At 41.2% G+C, this 12,645-nt stretch overlaps 1 protein-coding gene across 2 annotated transcripts in view; it reads right to left on the bottom strand.

The window, feature by feature from the left end:
* The window catches only part of LOXHD1 (lipoxygenase homology PLAT domains 1), a 162,838-nt gene that overhangs the window by 101,967 nt on the left and 48,226 nt on the right, over nucleotides 1–12,645 (bottom strand). For both annotated transcript variants that reach the window (XM_055324162.1, XM_055324163.1), the window contains exons 7-8: nucleotides 9,528–9,651; nucleotides 7,287–7,537 (exon numbers count right to left, since the gene is read on the bottom strand). In XM_055324162.1, coding sequence (XP_055180137.1) covers nucleotides 7,287–7,537; nucleotides 9,528–9,651 — 375 coding nt within the window. The remainder of the gene's footprint in view (nucleotides 1–7,286; nucleotides 7,538–9,527; nucleotides 9,652–12,645) is intronic.

Raw genomic sequence — 12,645 nt, 5'->3', positions numbered from 1 at the left:
TGAAGTGCCCAAATTTGCAGTTAGATGATGGCAGTACCAGAAGCATAAATGCTCCTAACTTCTAATTATCAGTCTGGGACCTTTATACCCATCAGCAAGAATTTCAGGATTCCTATTATGGCTGAGGTCCACTAGGACCCATTATTGTGCTCCATCTTCTATTCTAAATATTTGACGCAACTCCATATTCAGAAATGGATCTACTCACACACAAAATTGGAGGGTACCCATGCAGGGTGATCTGGGGGCACAGAAAGTTCTAATCACCAATAATTACTTAACAGTCTGTCTTTCTTTCCTCTGAACAAATCCTGCGGTTGTTTCCTCCCTAGTTTACTCCCGAATTGTTCTCTAATGGCCACGTGTGTATTAGTCTTGTTTCATCAACAAGATGGCAAAGTCCTAAAAGGATGAGGTTGTGTGTTCTCACTCTTTATGGATGCTCCAAACATAGTTCTAAGTAATACAGTGAGCACTTAAAAATACTTGTTAAAAGTTCTACTTCAGGACTGGGTAGTACAACAAACTAGGTAGTCTGAAAAGCTTCCCACCACTGCAAAAGACCCATAGGCCAGATAAATAACACAAAATATCCTTTTATATACATGGTTGAGCTGACAAGAAGTTACAGAAAAGGCACAAGGGTCAGCAAAACTCAGAGTAAGCAGAAGCCAAGAGAACGGGTATACGTGAATGCTGGAGTTGGTGCTGCACCAAAAGCAAAAGGCAATACCACACAATCAGGAAATCAATAGCCACTTAAGAAGCAGGAGACTAGGCCTTGCATTTTGCAAACTGGATGATCTAAACTACAAACTCTGTTAAGCAGAAACACTTGAAGGAGCTGCACCCTCAGAAAAAGGGTAGGCAAGGAAATATCTGCAAAGTGAAGCCTTTCGTCTCTGCCTTTGCTCCAGACAGATAATAATAATCTCCCCTGAGAATCAGTTACTATAAGCCTGGTCACAGGCAGGATAAGGAGTAATACACATAAACCTAGATGTATTGAAGAGAAGCATCAGCATGTGAAAAACAAAGAGAAGATAAGAGCACCAGGAAACAAAAGATAGCTAATAGCAATTAGACTAACAGAAACCAGAAAATACTTGGGCACTGGGGTACAAATTAACTCAATCTAGAATTCTGTACCCTAAAATTATCTTTCAAGAATGAGAATGAAATAATTTTTTTTTCAAATGAACAAAAATAAAGCCTATCACCAACAGATTCTAACCAAAGGAACTTCTGAAGTATATACTTCAGAAAGAAGAAAATTAACAGCAGAAATAAAGTCTGATGCAAGAAGAGATGGCAAGCAAACAAACTGGCAAATATGTAGGTAAATCTACAAAACAATATTTAATGTGTGGATTTAAAAATAATTCCAAATATAGCTAAAATAGTATAGCATGTGACCTAGATGCAGGGTAATTAGAGATTTTAAAGATCCTTGTATTATCCAAGAAGTAGAGATGGTGATTGAATTTTGGATTTGCTACATTAAGTATGTATGGTAAAGTTGCAATAGTAATCACACACACACACACACAAACCACCAAAAGAAACCCCCAGAAAAAGTGCATAATTTCTAATTCACTACCAAGGGGGAAAAAACAGCCAATCCAAAAGAAACAAAAGCCCTAAAAGCAGAAAAACAAATATGCCAGTAATTACAATAAATATAAGTGGGCTAAATTTGCTAGTTGAAAGATAGATGGCATCAGATTGGATTATAGTAAAGATTCAGTTCACCAAGAGGCTATACTAACTCTGGACTTAATAACATAGCCTTACACTATGTTCAGCAAAAAATTGTTACCTCTACAATAAAAAATTGAAATATCTACCACTGACATGGGAAATTGCAACACATCTTTCTTAGTAATTAATAGATCTAACAAAATGCTAGTAAGGAAATAGACAATTCAAATAACAAAAGTATTAAACTGAATTTAACATATAAAATCAAAATCTTAGATTCAGCTCTTGGAATGAATACACAAATTGGACATACACTGTAAAATTTACTTTAAATCTTTTTTTTAAGCTTTTATTTATTTATTCATGAGAAACACAGAGAGAGGCAGAGACATAGGCAGAAGGAGAAGCAGGGAGCCTGATGCAGGACTCGATCCCAGGACGCTGGGATCACATCCTGAGTTGAAGGTAGACACTCAACTACTGAGCCACTCAGGCATCCCACTTTAAATCTTTTTAAATGGCATCATACAGACTATGTTTTCTGATTAAAATGATGTTAAATTAAAAATAAATAACAAAATATAACAAAAGAATATGTATTTGGAACCTAAAAGTCACACCTCAGAATAACTAATAGGTCACAGGAGAATTATAAGTGAAATAATAAGAACCAAAAAACATAATTCATAAAAGGAAAACATGAACAAATTACCTTTCATCAGCATTAAAAGTTTTTGCTCTTCAAAAAGCATTGTTATGAAAATGAAAGTGCAAGTCACAGAGTGGGAGATTATATGTATACACCACAGGTAGATACAGCATATCTGACAAAGAACTTATATTAAGAATACATGGATAATGCTTATAAATTGATAATAAAAAGATAAAAAAATTAGATAGGAAAAAGATACCTCACAAAAGACATACAAATGATCAATAAGCACATAAAAATAATGTTCAACCTAATTGGTAATCAGAGGCATGTAAATTAAAATCATAATTAAATGCCATCATGCATTTATAATATCTAATTACCATTATAGTGTCTAAAAAATTAAAAGATTGACAATATCAAGTGATAGTGAGGTTGTGGAGTAACTGGAATTCTGATACATTGGTAGAGGGCATACAAAACAGTATATAGACACTTAGAAAACAATTTCAGAGATTTTTAAAAAGTTACATGTATATTTATCATAGGATCCAGAGATTCCATTTTTTAAAAAAAAGATTTTATTTATTTATTCATGAGAGAGGCAGAGACAGAGGGAGAAGCAGGCTCCCTGTGGGGAGCCCAGTGCAGGACTTGATCACAGACCCTGGGATCACACCCTGAGCTGAAGGCAGATGGTCAACCACTGAGCCACCCAGGCATCCCCATCTATTCCACTTTTAGGTATTTACCCAACAAAAGTAAAATATGCTCATCCAAAGACTTGTACATGATTATTCATAGCAGCTCTATTCATAATAGTAAAGAAAAACTCAAACAAAAAAACAAAAACTGGACTGCCCAAATGTACATGAACAGTTGACTGAATCAATAAATTGTTATATATTCTAACAATGAAATACCACTTAGCAATAAAAAGAATAAGTCACTAATATGTAAAACAACACAGATGAATATTAAAAATACTGTACTGAGTGAAAGAAGTCACACACATACATACACATACAGGAGTGCATACTGCATGATTCCATGTATATTAAGTGCTAGAAGGACAAATCTAATCTTTCGTGACTGAAATCAGATTAATGCTTGGAGTTGTAGAGATTGACTGAGAGGGAGCATAAGAAACAGGCTACAGAGACTCAAACTTTCTACATATTGATTCCAGTAATAGTTACACAGTATTTGCATTTGTTAAAATTCACAGAACTACACAGTTTAAAACAGTGTGTTTTGTTTTATATCAAGTATACCCAAACACAGTTGAGCAATAAAATTAAACTGAATGATAAAACTATTCCATATTGTAACATGTGGGGTACTACTCCGAGAGTAAGTTATAGTCAAATGATTATATGAGAAAAGAAGGCTAAAAATTAATAAGCTAAGAATCCAACTTAAGAATTTAGAAAAACAGCAACAACAGAAACTCAGAGAAATTAAAAGAGGTAAGAACAGAAACCAACAAAATGGAATAGAGATAAAATGGAATATAAACAAAGCCAAATATTGATTATTAGAAAGAGACACACACACACACACACTCCCAAATAATTTTGCAAGAGACTGGAACCAAACTTTTGGGAAACAGATCACTACAATTTTATACACCTTCTTTTAGGAAAGAGAATAATTATCATTTCATACTAGGATCAAACTTGCCAAGGATGAGATGAAAAAGGAAAATTAAGGGCTATGCTTCTCATGAACATACAAAAAAAATTATTTTATTATTTTATTTATTTTATTTCTTAAAATATTTTATTTATTTATTCATGAGAGACACGGAGAGAAGGCAGAGATATAGACAGAAGGAGAAGCAGGCTCCTTAAAGGGAGCCTGATGTGGGACTTAATCCCAGACCCCAGGATCACACCCTGAGTTGAAGGCAGATGCTCAACTACTGAGCCACCCAGGTGTCCCAACAAAAATTTTATTTAAGATCTTGGCAAACCAATTCCAGAAACTTGTAAAATTAAAATCCATTATGATCAGGTTTGTCTTAAAGCAATTCACAGTTGGTTTGCCATTAGAAAATGCAGTCATATAATTCACCAAATTAATAAGAGAAAAGCCTTATGATGATTGCACTAAGTGCCGAAAAAGCATTAGATACAATTCAACAATTCATGACAAAAAGTTTGAACAATACAGAAAGAGAAGAGAATTTCCTTCATCTAACCTAAGACTCTCGACCAAAACGCCTCAACAATCATAATTAAATAAGTATAACTTTAGAAGTATTTCCTTTAAAATCAAACCCAAAATAAAGATGCTTAGTATTAACTCTTCTGTTCAGCATTGTACTTCTCATGTGGTCAAATAAAAAGATTAAATATAAGCTTTGGAAAGAAAGAAACCAAACTGTCATCATTCATAGACAATATGACTTCCTATAAAGAAACTTTCCCAAAAATCTATAGACAAATTACTATAACTAATTAGAGTTTGGTAAGATGGCTATTTGTAAACTCAATGTACAGAATTGCTTCTATTTCTACAACAGCAAATAGTTTAAAATGTAATTTAAAAAATTTACATTTAAAATTTACATTTAAAATTACATTTTAAACAGAAATCAAATATAATAGCAACAAAAATTGTAAGGGCTCTCTGAGTATATCTAACAAAGACATGCAAGACCTTAATCAAGAAAAAATATGAAACTATATTGAAAAATGTTAAAGGAGACCTAAATTTTAAGTGGTATACAATGTTCATAGATATAAAAACTAGCAAGATAGCAATTCTGTTCAACACAGTTCTTCATAGAACTTGGCAGGAAAATTCTAAAACTACCATGGAAGGGTTAAAGGTCATGAATATTAACACATTCCTGAGAAAAAAGAATAAGATGGGCAAATTTTCCCTAGCAGATAGCAAGACTTAGAATAAGATATGAAATTATGATAGTGAGTATTGTATTCATGTAGAAATAAATTCAATCAATAAATAGAACAGACAAGAAAGCTCAGAGGCAAAACCATATATCTGAGGAATTTGACAAGACCAAGTTGCCAAGAACAGTTGAGAAGAGTTACTACTTAGTAAATTAATGATTCTGAAGCTTCCTTAATGATAAGAATTATCTCAATATCCAGATTAACTGGAAATTCTGAGTCAGTAGGTTTGAGTTGGAGTGCAGGAATCTGTTTTTAAGAGAATTCCAGGTTTTAAAAAAGCCCTTCTATAAATTCACTGAGACATCTGAGTATCTATACAGAAAAAAAAAAAAAAACCACGAAATTTTGGACCCCTATCTCCCACAAAAATCAAATCCTGGTAGATTAAAGGTGTAAATATGTAAATAGGAATACCAAACTTTAGAATTTTTTTAAAAAGATTTTATTTACCTATTTGAGAGCGAGAGAGGAAGAGAGAGAGAGAGAGCATGACCAGGGGGAGGGGCAAAGGGAAAGGGAGACAGAGAATATCAAGCAGACTCTGTGCTGAGCATGCTTGATCCCATGATCCTGAGGTCAAGACCTGAGCCAAAACCAAGAGTTGGATGTTCAAAAGACTGAGCCATCCAGGTACCTCAAACTTTACAATTTTTGGAAGAGAGTACAGAAGAATATCTTAAGAGCTTTAGAATAGGTAAGATTTCTTTTGACAGTACAAAAAACATTAACCATAAAGACAAAAGTTAATAAGTTAGATTGTCTCTAACTTAAATCTTCTCTTCCCCAAAGAACACCGTGAACAAACTATGAAAAGATACTTGAACATACACCATCAACCAAGGATTAGTATCCAGATTTAATAAAGAACTAAAAGTAAATTCAAAGATAGATCAGTCAATAGAAAAATCAGGAAAAAAAAACAACCATGAACAGGCATTTTATATACAAAGAAACATGAATAGCTAATAAAATTATGAAAAGATATTCAAGTTTAATAGTAATCATGAAAATAAAAATTAGAACCACAGTGAGTTCATTTTATAACCTCTGAAATGGTAAAAATGAAAAATTCAGGCAACGTCAAGTGTTGATGAGGAGGTATAGAGTAAAATATCTCTTACACACGTCTGACGGGAGAGGAATAGAATGAACTGCTTTGGAAAGCAATCTGGCCTCCTTTGAAAATGCAATTATCAGGCAAAGCTGAAGATTCACTTACCCTGTGACCTAGATTTTCCCTTCCAAGAAGCTCTTGTACATTTGTGCAAAGATAAACACGCGAGAATGTCATGGTGGCATTTTTTATAACAGCAAGAATCAGGAAACACAACCCCATAATTTCCATCAGTTGGAGAACAAATGGTGATGGATTCATGCAACGGAATGGATGGGACATCGGATGAACTATAGCACCTGTTACCAATTCGGATGAATCTCTGATGCATACTGTTGACTGAAAACTGCTGGCTACAAACAACATATACGTAGACACAACTCACCTGCCCTTTGGGGAAAATAAAATTTTATGATTTCAGAAGGACACAGTGGCAGTTCAAGAGTATTGGAAATGTTCTATATCTTAAGTTGGAAGGACAACAAAACTGACATTTGTTTTCATATTGTCTCTATCTTACTTTTACTGTGTATACATCTTCAAGCATACGTATCCCACCATGCAAGCTCATTTTCAAAAATACTTGTTGACTGAGAGATTCATAAGCTGAAGTGAAACAGAACACCAAGAAGCTGGACAGCTTATAACTACCAGCTAGCACCTGCATTTGGCCCTTGGATGCATGTGCAGAACAGCCCTCATTCCTGACCATAAGCAAAACAAGGTGGATGGGCATGCTACCAAGCCAACTGCCCCCATGAAAGGGACTGCCCATGTGGTCTGTCACTGATCCAGAGGAAGCGGGAAGCAGGAAGCAGGGCAGCATTTCTATTTGTAAGTTAAAAAAGCAAGGGGTTGAATCAAGAAAGGCCTCCCTCACTGGGAGCATCCTTACCTTTTCACAGTACCAGCCTCTGTTGACGCCCACATTGCCATGCCCGATGGAGACCCGACTCAGGGGGCTGAGGAGGACAGCCAGCTCGATGTGGAAGATGTCCATGCGGCCACGGTCAAACACACCGCCTTCCAGGAAGATTTTGCCGCTGTTCTTATTCCCTCTGGCCCCATACATGACCAAGTAGATTTTGGATTTGGTCCCAGCCCCCCGGACATCCCCCGTGAAGATGGTGACAACGTACGAGATAGCTGGTGTAGAAGCCACAGGGGAAGAGAAGGTTAGCGCTAGCTGGTTACAAAATCCCACCACACTCTCCCCTCCCTGACCACCGCCTCCCTAAGCCCTCCCTCCTCCATACACTCTCATTCCCAGATGACATCCAGTGCCCCTCATTTATCTTTTTCAGAGTCTGTGTGTCAATGTATTTGAGTTTTGGAATAAACTACAGGTATTACTATAAGAAGCTGCCAGCCTGCCTTACAAAGACTAAAAAAGAGAACGAGAATTTGAGTTGGCTAAGAATAGTACTTGTTATTAACATTAATTACCACTTGCATAATATTAATAGCTGCCGGATGAATTCTGTTATGTCTGATTTAATTATAACAGTCAACTCTATTAACAGAGATTTATATTCAGGGCTATCTAATTCATTTCGCTTGCTCTTTTGCTCATAACTTTAAAAAAGGAAACTTTTAATAGAGGGCACTAATGTCCTCCCCTTCACTGCCTGACATGGCGGGATGAAGGGGCTGTGAGGGGAGGAGGGAACATTGTTGGTGGGCCATTTGGGGTTTTCATCAGTCAGGAGGCAAGATGAGGACACGAAGTTCTGGGCAAGAGCCAGCAAAGGGCAATTAAGCCTTGAGATGGGACTGAGAAAGAGAAAACACCAAAGACAAACATATGGACAGGAAACTCTGCTAAGGTCTGGCCACCTTTCATTTTGTCCTGGAGTCTAAGCCAATGGCACTTTAGTCCTTGTTCATTCTTCCGTGGGGGCACACACCCCGCCCCCCTCTCCTCAACCTCACCCTCAGCCCCGGAGCCCAGGAAACTTAGAACATATATATGCCCATGGCCCAGACTACCAGCAATCCCCTGCCTCTGATGGCCATGCCTCCTGCTCCTCCACCACTGGGCGCAAGTAAGAGAAATGTGGGAAAGGGGTCATAGCAGACCCATCTGGTATCTGTTTTTAAGTAAATAATTTATAAACCTCAGTTACAAAGGACATGTGAGGCTGAAAGATGTTGGAGAAGAGAAACATTGGATCTCCTGAGAGCTGTTGAGGTCTGTGCAAATGTCCAGGGAGGGTGGGTTCAGAGGGAGGGATGGCTGCACAGGGAAGAGAACTGGCATCACAAGTGGAGCAGAAATATGTTCTAAAGAGAGAGAAAGAGTAAGACCAGCGGGGGGGGGGGGGGGTGCGGGAAGCCGAGCTGAAGACAAGTGGACAAGGGGGAAGGAGGTTAATAGTCTGGGCCATAGATTCAAGAAAGAGGGTAAGGTGTATGGATGGAGGGAGGGTGGATATGTCAGCTGGAGCCAGACCGTGGAGCGCTGTGCGGACTGTGCCCCAGAACCTGGGCTTATTCCCTATGTGGGGGTGAGCAAGGGGAGGCTGCACAGCAGAGCATGTTCTCAGAGGTACACATTCATGACACTGGTTTTCTCAAACATCCATGAACCCCCCGGCTAGAAGTTGCAGATTTTCTGTGGAATTCACACCAGGCAGATGTTCAGGTGGCAGACCGAATCCTGGATCTGTCACCAGCTCTGTGACCTTGGACAGGCCTCTTCCTGTCTCTGTGACTCAGTTTGCTCATCTGTGAAATGGGGGCAGTAACAGTTCCTACACTACAGGGCCACCATATTAAAGGAGCCAGAACATGTCAGGTGCCTCGCAGGGATCCCAGAGTCTGGTAAGTGCTCAATAGTAGGAGAAGTTAAGAGCAAATCCATATCCTCATAAACATCCACACGTGAATAGTAGGCCTTCACATTCTGGCTTTATGTCCTGGGAAGTCAGCATGTCCTCAGAGCCATCTCCCCACCTTCTCTGGCATCAGCAGAGCCACAGGCTCCAGCCCAAAGGAGCAGGACACTTTCAGGAGCAGGAGGAGTGGCTATAGCTCCCACTTGGTCACAGGCCTCCAGGCCCACAGATGAGAACACTGAGCCTCCAGCAGAAAGTGCAACGTCAGCCAAACGGGCCTCCCCTTTCATAGGTCCTACCTGTGGTCTCAGCTCCACCCACTAAGATATCCCTTTGGATTTTGCCATCATCTTCGTCCAAGGCCAGCCAACGGTTAAGTGGGAAATCATATTTCCTTTTGTTCCCAATATCTTCAATGATAATCTGGGAGAGAGAAGGGAGAGAGGGAAAGACCAGGGTCAATGAGGAGACACCTGGGGATCAAGTCCCTCCACCACTTGAGTGCCCTCAAAGAATCCAAGCTCCCCTTCTTGGTGGCCCAAGAAAATCTTATCACAAGGACACGCCCACTGCAGAGCACGGAGAGGCGCATGGGATGACTGGCAATTACCTCCTACGTGAATGACTGGGCCACTGGGCCCTCTTCTGCTGCAGATCACTTTAAAAATGGGATACAGGGAATTCAGCAGGATGCAGCCCATGAGACCCACCTGTGAGGCTGGATTTTCGGACTGCAACCAGAGCATCACCTCCCCTACCTGCTGAAGGTTGGGATCCCAACCTTCTTGGAGAGAAACAGAGTCCACACAAGGAGAACTACGAGCCCCACACCAGGCACACAGAATCCCAGGATCTGGTGATCAGGTCAGAAGACACCAGACAGGAACAGGGAAGCCAATGGAGTCAGCCATCTGGAATGCTTCCTTCAGGGCATTCACAAGTAAGCAAGACCGGCCAGGCTGAGGTGAGGGTGTCTTTCAGAGTTTGCAAAAGGGCCGAGGGAGGCCCTCCCAACTGTCCCAGGAAGCCAACTGAAAACCCACTCTAAGATAAGCAGACTCGACAATGCCTAGAACACTTCCTCAGTCCTAGCACCATGCAGGCAGAAGCATCTGGTGACACACAGGGTGAGCTGAAACACAGAAGTGTCTGCCCAGATGTTCCCAAGACTGCCCAAGAGGTTGCGGGGGCAACTCTGATTTCAATGAAAGAAATATTCAATATTTCCTAATATTGAAGTGTCTGCAGCATGTAAACAGAGCACACATGGGCTACCTGAAGGTGTCTCACCTTGTTCTAATCCTGTGTTTGTAAAGGAGCTTTCAGAGCTGAGAATTGTCTTCCTGAGGACACCACTCCCCAGGGGGAGCCAGTGGCCTGAGCCAATGCCTAGAAGCCACTGTCCTACCAGGCTTCTCTCCTCAGATAAATCAACACTCGGGCGTTGGTTTATGAACCAGTCCCTTGTGAGTCTGGGTGGTGTGAGTCTCTCCTTCAGAGCCTGCTGACTTGATTGTCTGTACTTTTCAAGCAGAGCGCCTGGAGACGGCTATAGCACAGCCCGGAGGGGGTCCTGCTGCTGAAGTCTAGCGTCTCCCAACCCTCCTCCCTGCACATTTCCTTTGCAGCATTTGTCTCTGTGTTGGGGGGAGGTTGGGGAGTCAATGACAAAGGTCTGAGGCCTAATCTCCCTTATTCTGACTTTCACAGAGTTGGAAAAGCAAAGTGAAGAAAGATAGGGCATAATTTAACCAATAAGCTGTCAAATCTACATGTCAAACCTAAATGCACAGATTCACCATCTCTGTCTTTAAATATTCACAGACTAATGTGCCAGCCATGACTTCGAGAGCCCTAGAGTGCCTGCCTTACAGCCCATGGTGTCATCACCAATAAAGTTTATGGAACTTCTTGACCTGACAAGTTTAGCTCACCTGAAAAAGAGAATGTGTACCACTCAACACCTCTACAGGACAAAACCAGCTGAATCACAAAGGAAAGAGATCATATTTGAACAGACTTTTTGAATAACCACCAAGACTCTAAAACCTAGATTTTCCAAAAACACTAAATAGAAAGAAAGGCCGACAGAGAAGATAAAAGCTTAAGTGCTGGTACCAAAGGTAGAAGAGTCTGTGAACAGCTCTAAAAAATTTCCAGATGCATATTAAAATACGGGAACAATTATCTACAAAAACTCTAGGCCACAAGATCTACAAGATGAGGCTGGAGGAGGCTGGTTCCTGGAGACGAGGGAGATAGAAACACCCTTGCCCATGACTGATGGAAGAAGCACACACCTGGAGACTGTGTGTGCATGTGACACATAGACAGACAGACCAAAGCAATGACCAAATAAAAATGAAGAGTTAGTACCCCCTGAAGGAATATCCTCCATTGGAAGACAAGCCCGTACCTTCTCAGAGGTGACAGGAAGTGCAGAGGTCATGAGCCCCAAGGGCGGGGAGATGGATGGCAGCCCTAGAGGCCTGGCCACTACAAGTTACTGTCTTCAGCAGTGACAAGGGCACAGCAGAGCCATAAGGAAAGACCAGCAGATGGGAAAAGCCAAGAAGGTTACACTATGGTGAAGGAGACGAGGAAAAGGTAGAGCTGCCAAGCGGAGGTCGTCTGTCCCCTGTTGTCTACCATGGTTCACAGACACACCCAAATGATCCACGGCCTCAGGGCTTGCCTTTCGGGCCCCCTCCCCCACAGCATAAGCACACCCACGTGAGCACATGGAGTGGGGCCTGGGGTCAGTAGGTTTTAGATGGTGCAGAGTGTCAGCCGCGATTCCTAGCAGGTCTCCTTGCTCTGTATTGGAGTAACGTCCCCCAGTTTCATAGAACCTGATTGGAACGAGGCCTGCTCTGTGCAAAGTGAATTCTCTCCTCCCGACGCAGAGCAACGTGAGGAGGATGAGGTCCCCTCCCTCCAGGCCACGTGCCCAGGAGCCCAAGGTGCACGCAGGCTGAGAGGCCCACAGAAGGTACCCGCTGTGTACTGGCCACGGGGCGGACAGTGCACAGAAACCGAGCCTCTGCTTTAAAGATGCACGTATGTTATCCGGGAAACATGGCCCGTGAGCCGTAAGAAGCCATCGCCACATTCCAAGCAGCACGGTTGAACTGTGGCTTCCTTTCAACGTTCTGAGGTCATAGGGCAAAGCCCAGGTAAGTTCTGGTGCAGGAGAATGAAAGGAGGAGGAAGACTTTGGGGAGCTTACGAACCCGCTCTAAAACACACCTCAGCATGCAGGAGTTAGCAGGGAAGACCTGGGCTCAAAGCAGAGTGAGAGAATGTTCTATGGGGGAAACCAAGGCCCCCAACAGAAAGTGAGATCTCCTCCCTGTCATGAGGCTATCCCTTCCCCGCACCCTCCAAGTCTCAGCATCACACTAAAAAAAATTTGGT

This window comes from Nyctereutes procyonoides, unplaced genomic scaffold, assembly GCF_905146905.1.
Source record: "Nyctereutes procyonoides isolate TBG_1078 unplaced genomic scaffold, NYPRO_anot_genome, whole genome shotgun sequence".
NCBI classification, from domain to species: Eukaryota; Metazoa; Chordata; class Mammalia; order Carnivora; family Canidae; genus Nyctereutes; species Nyctereutes procyonoides.
This window is presented reverse-complemented; position numbering and strand designations above follow the sequence as displayed.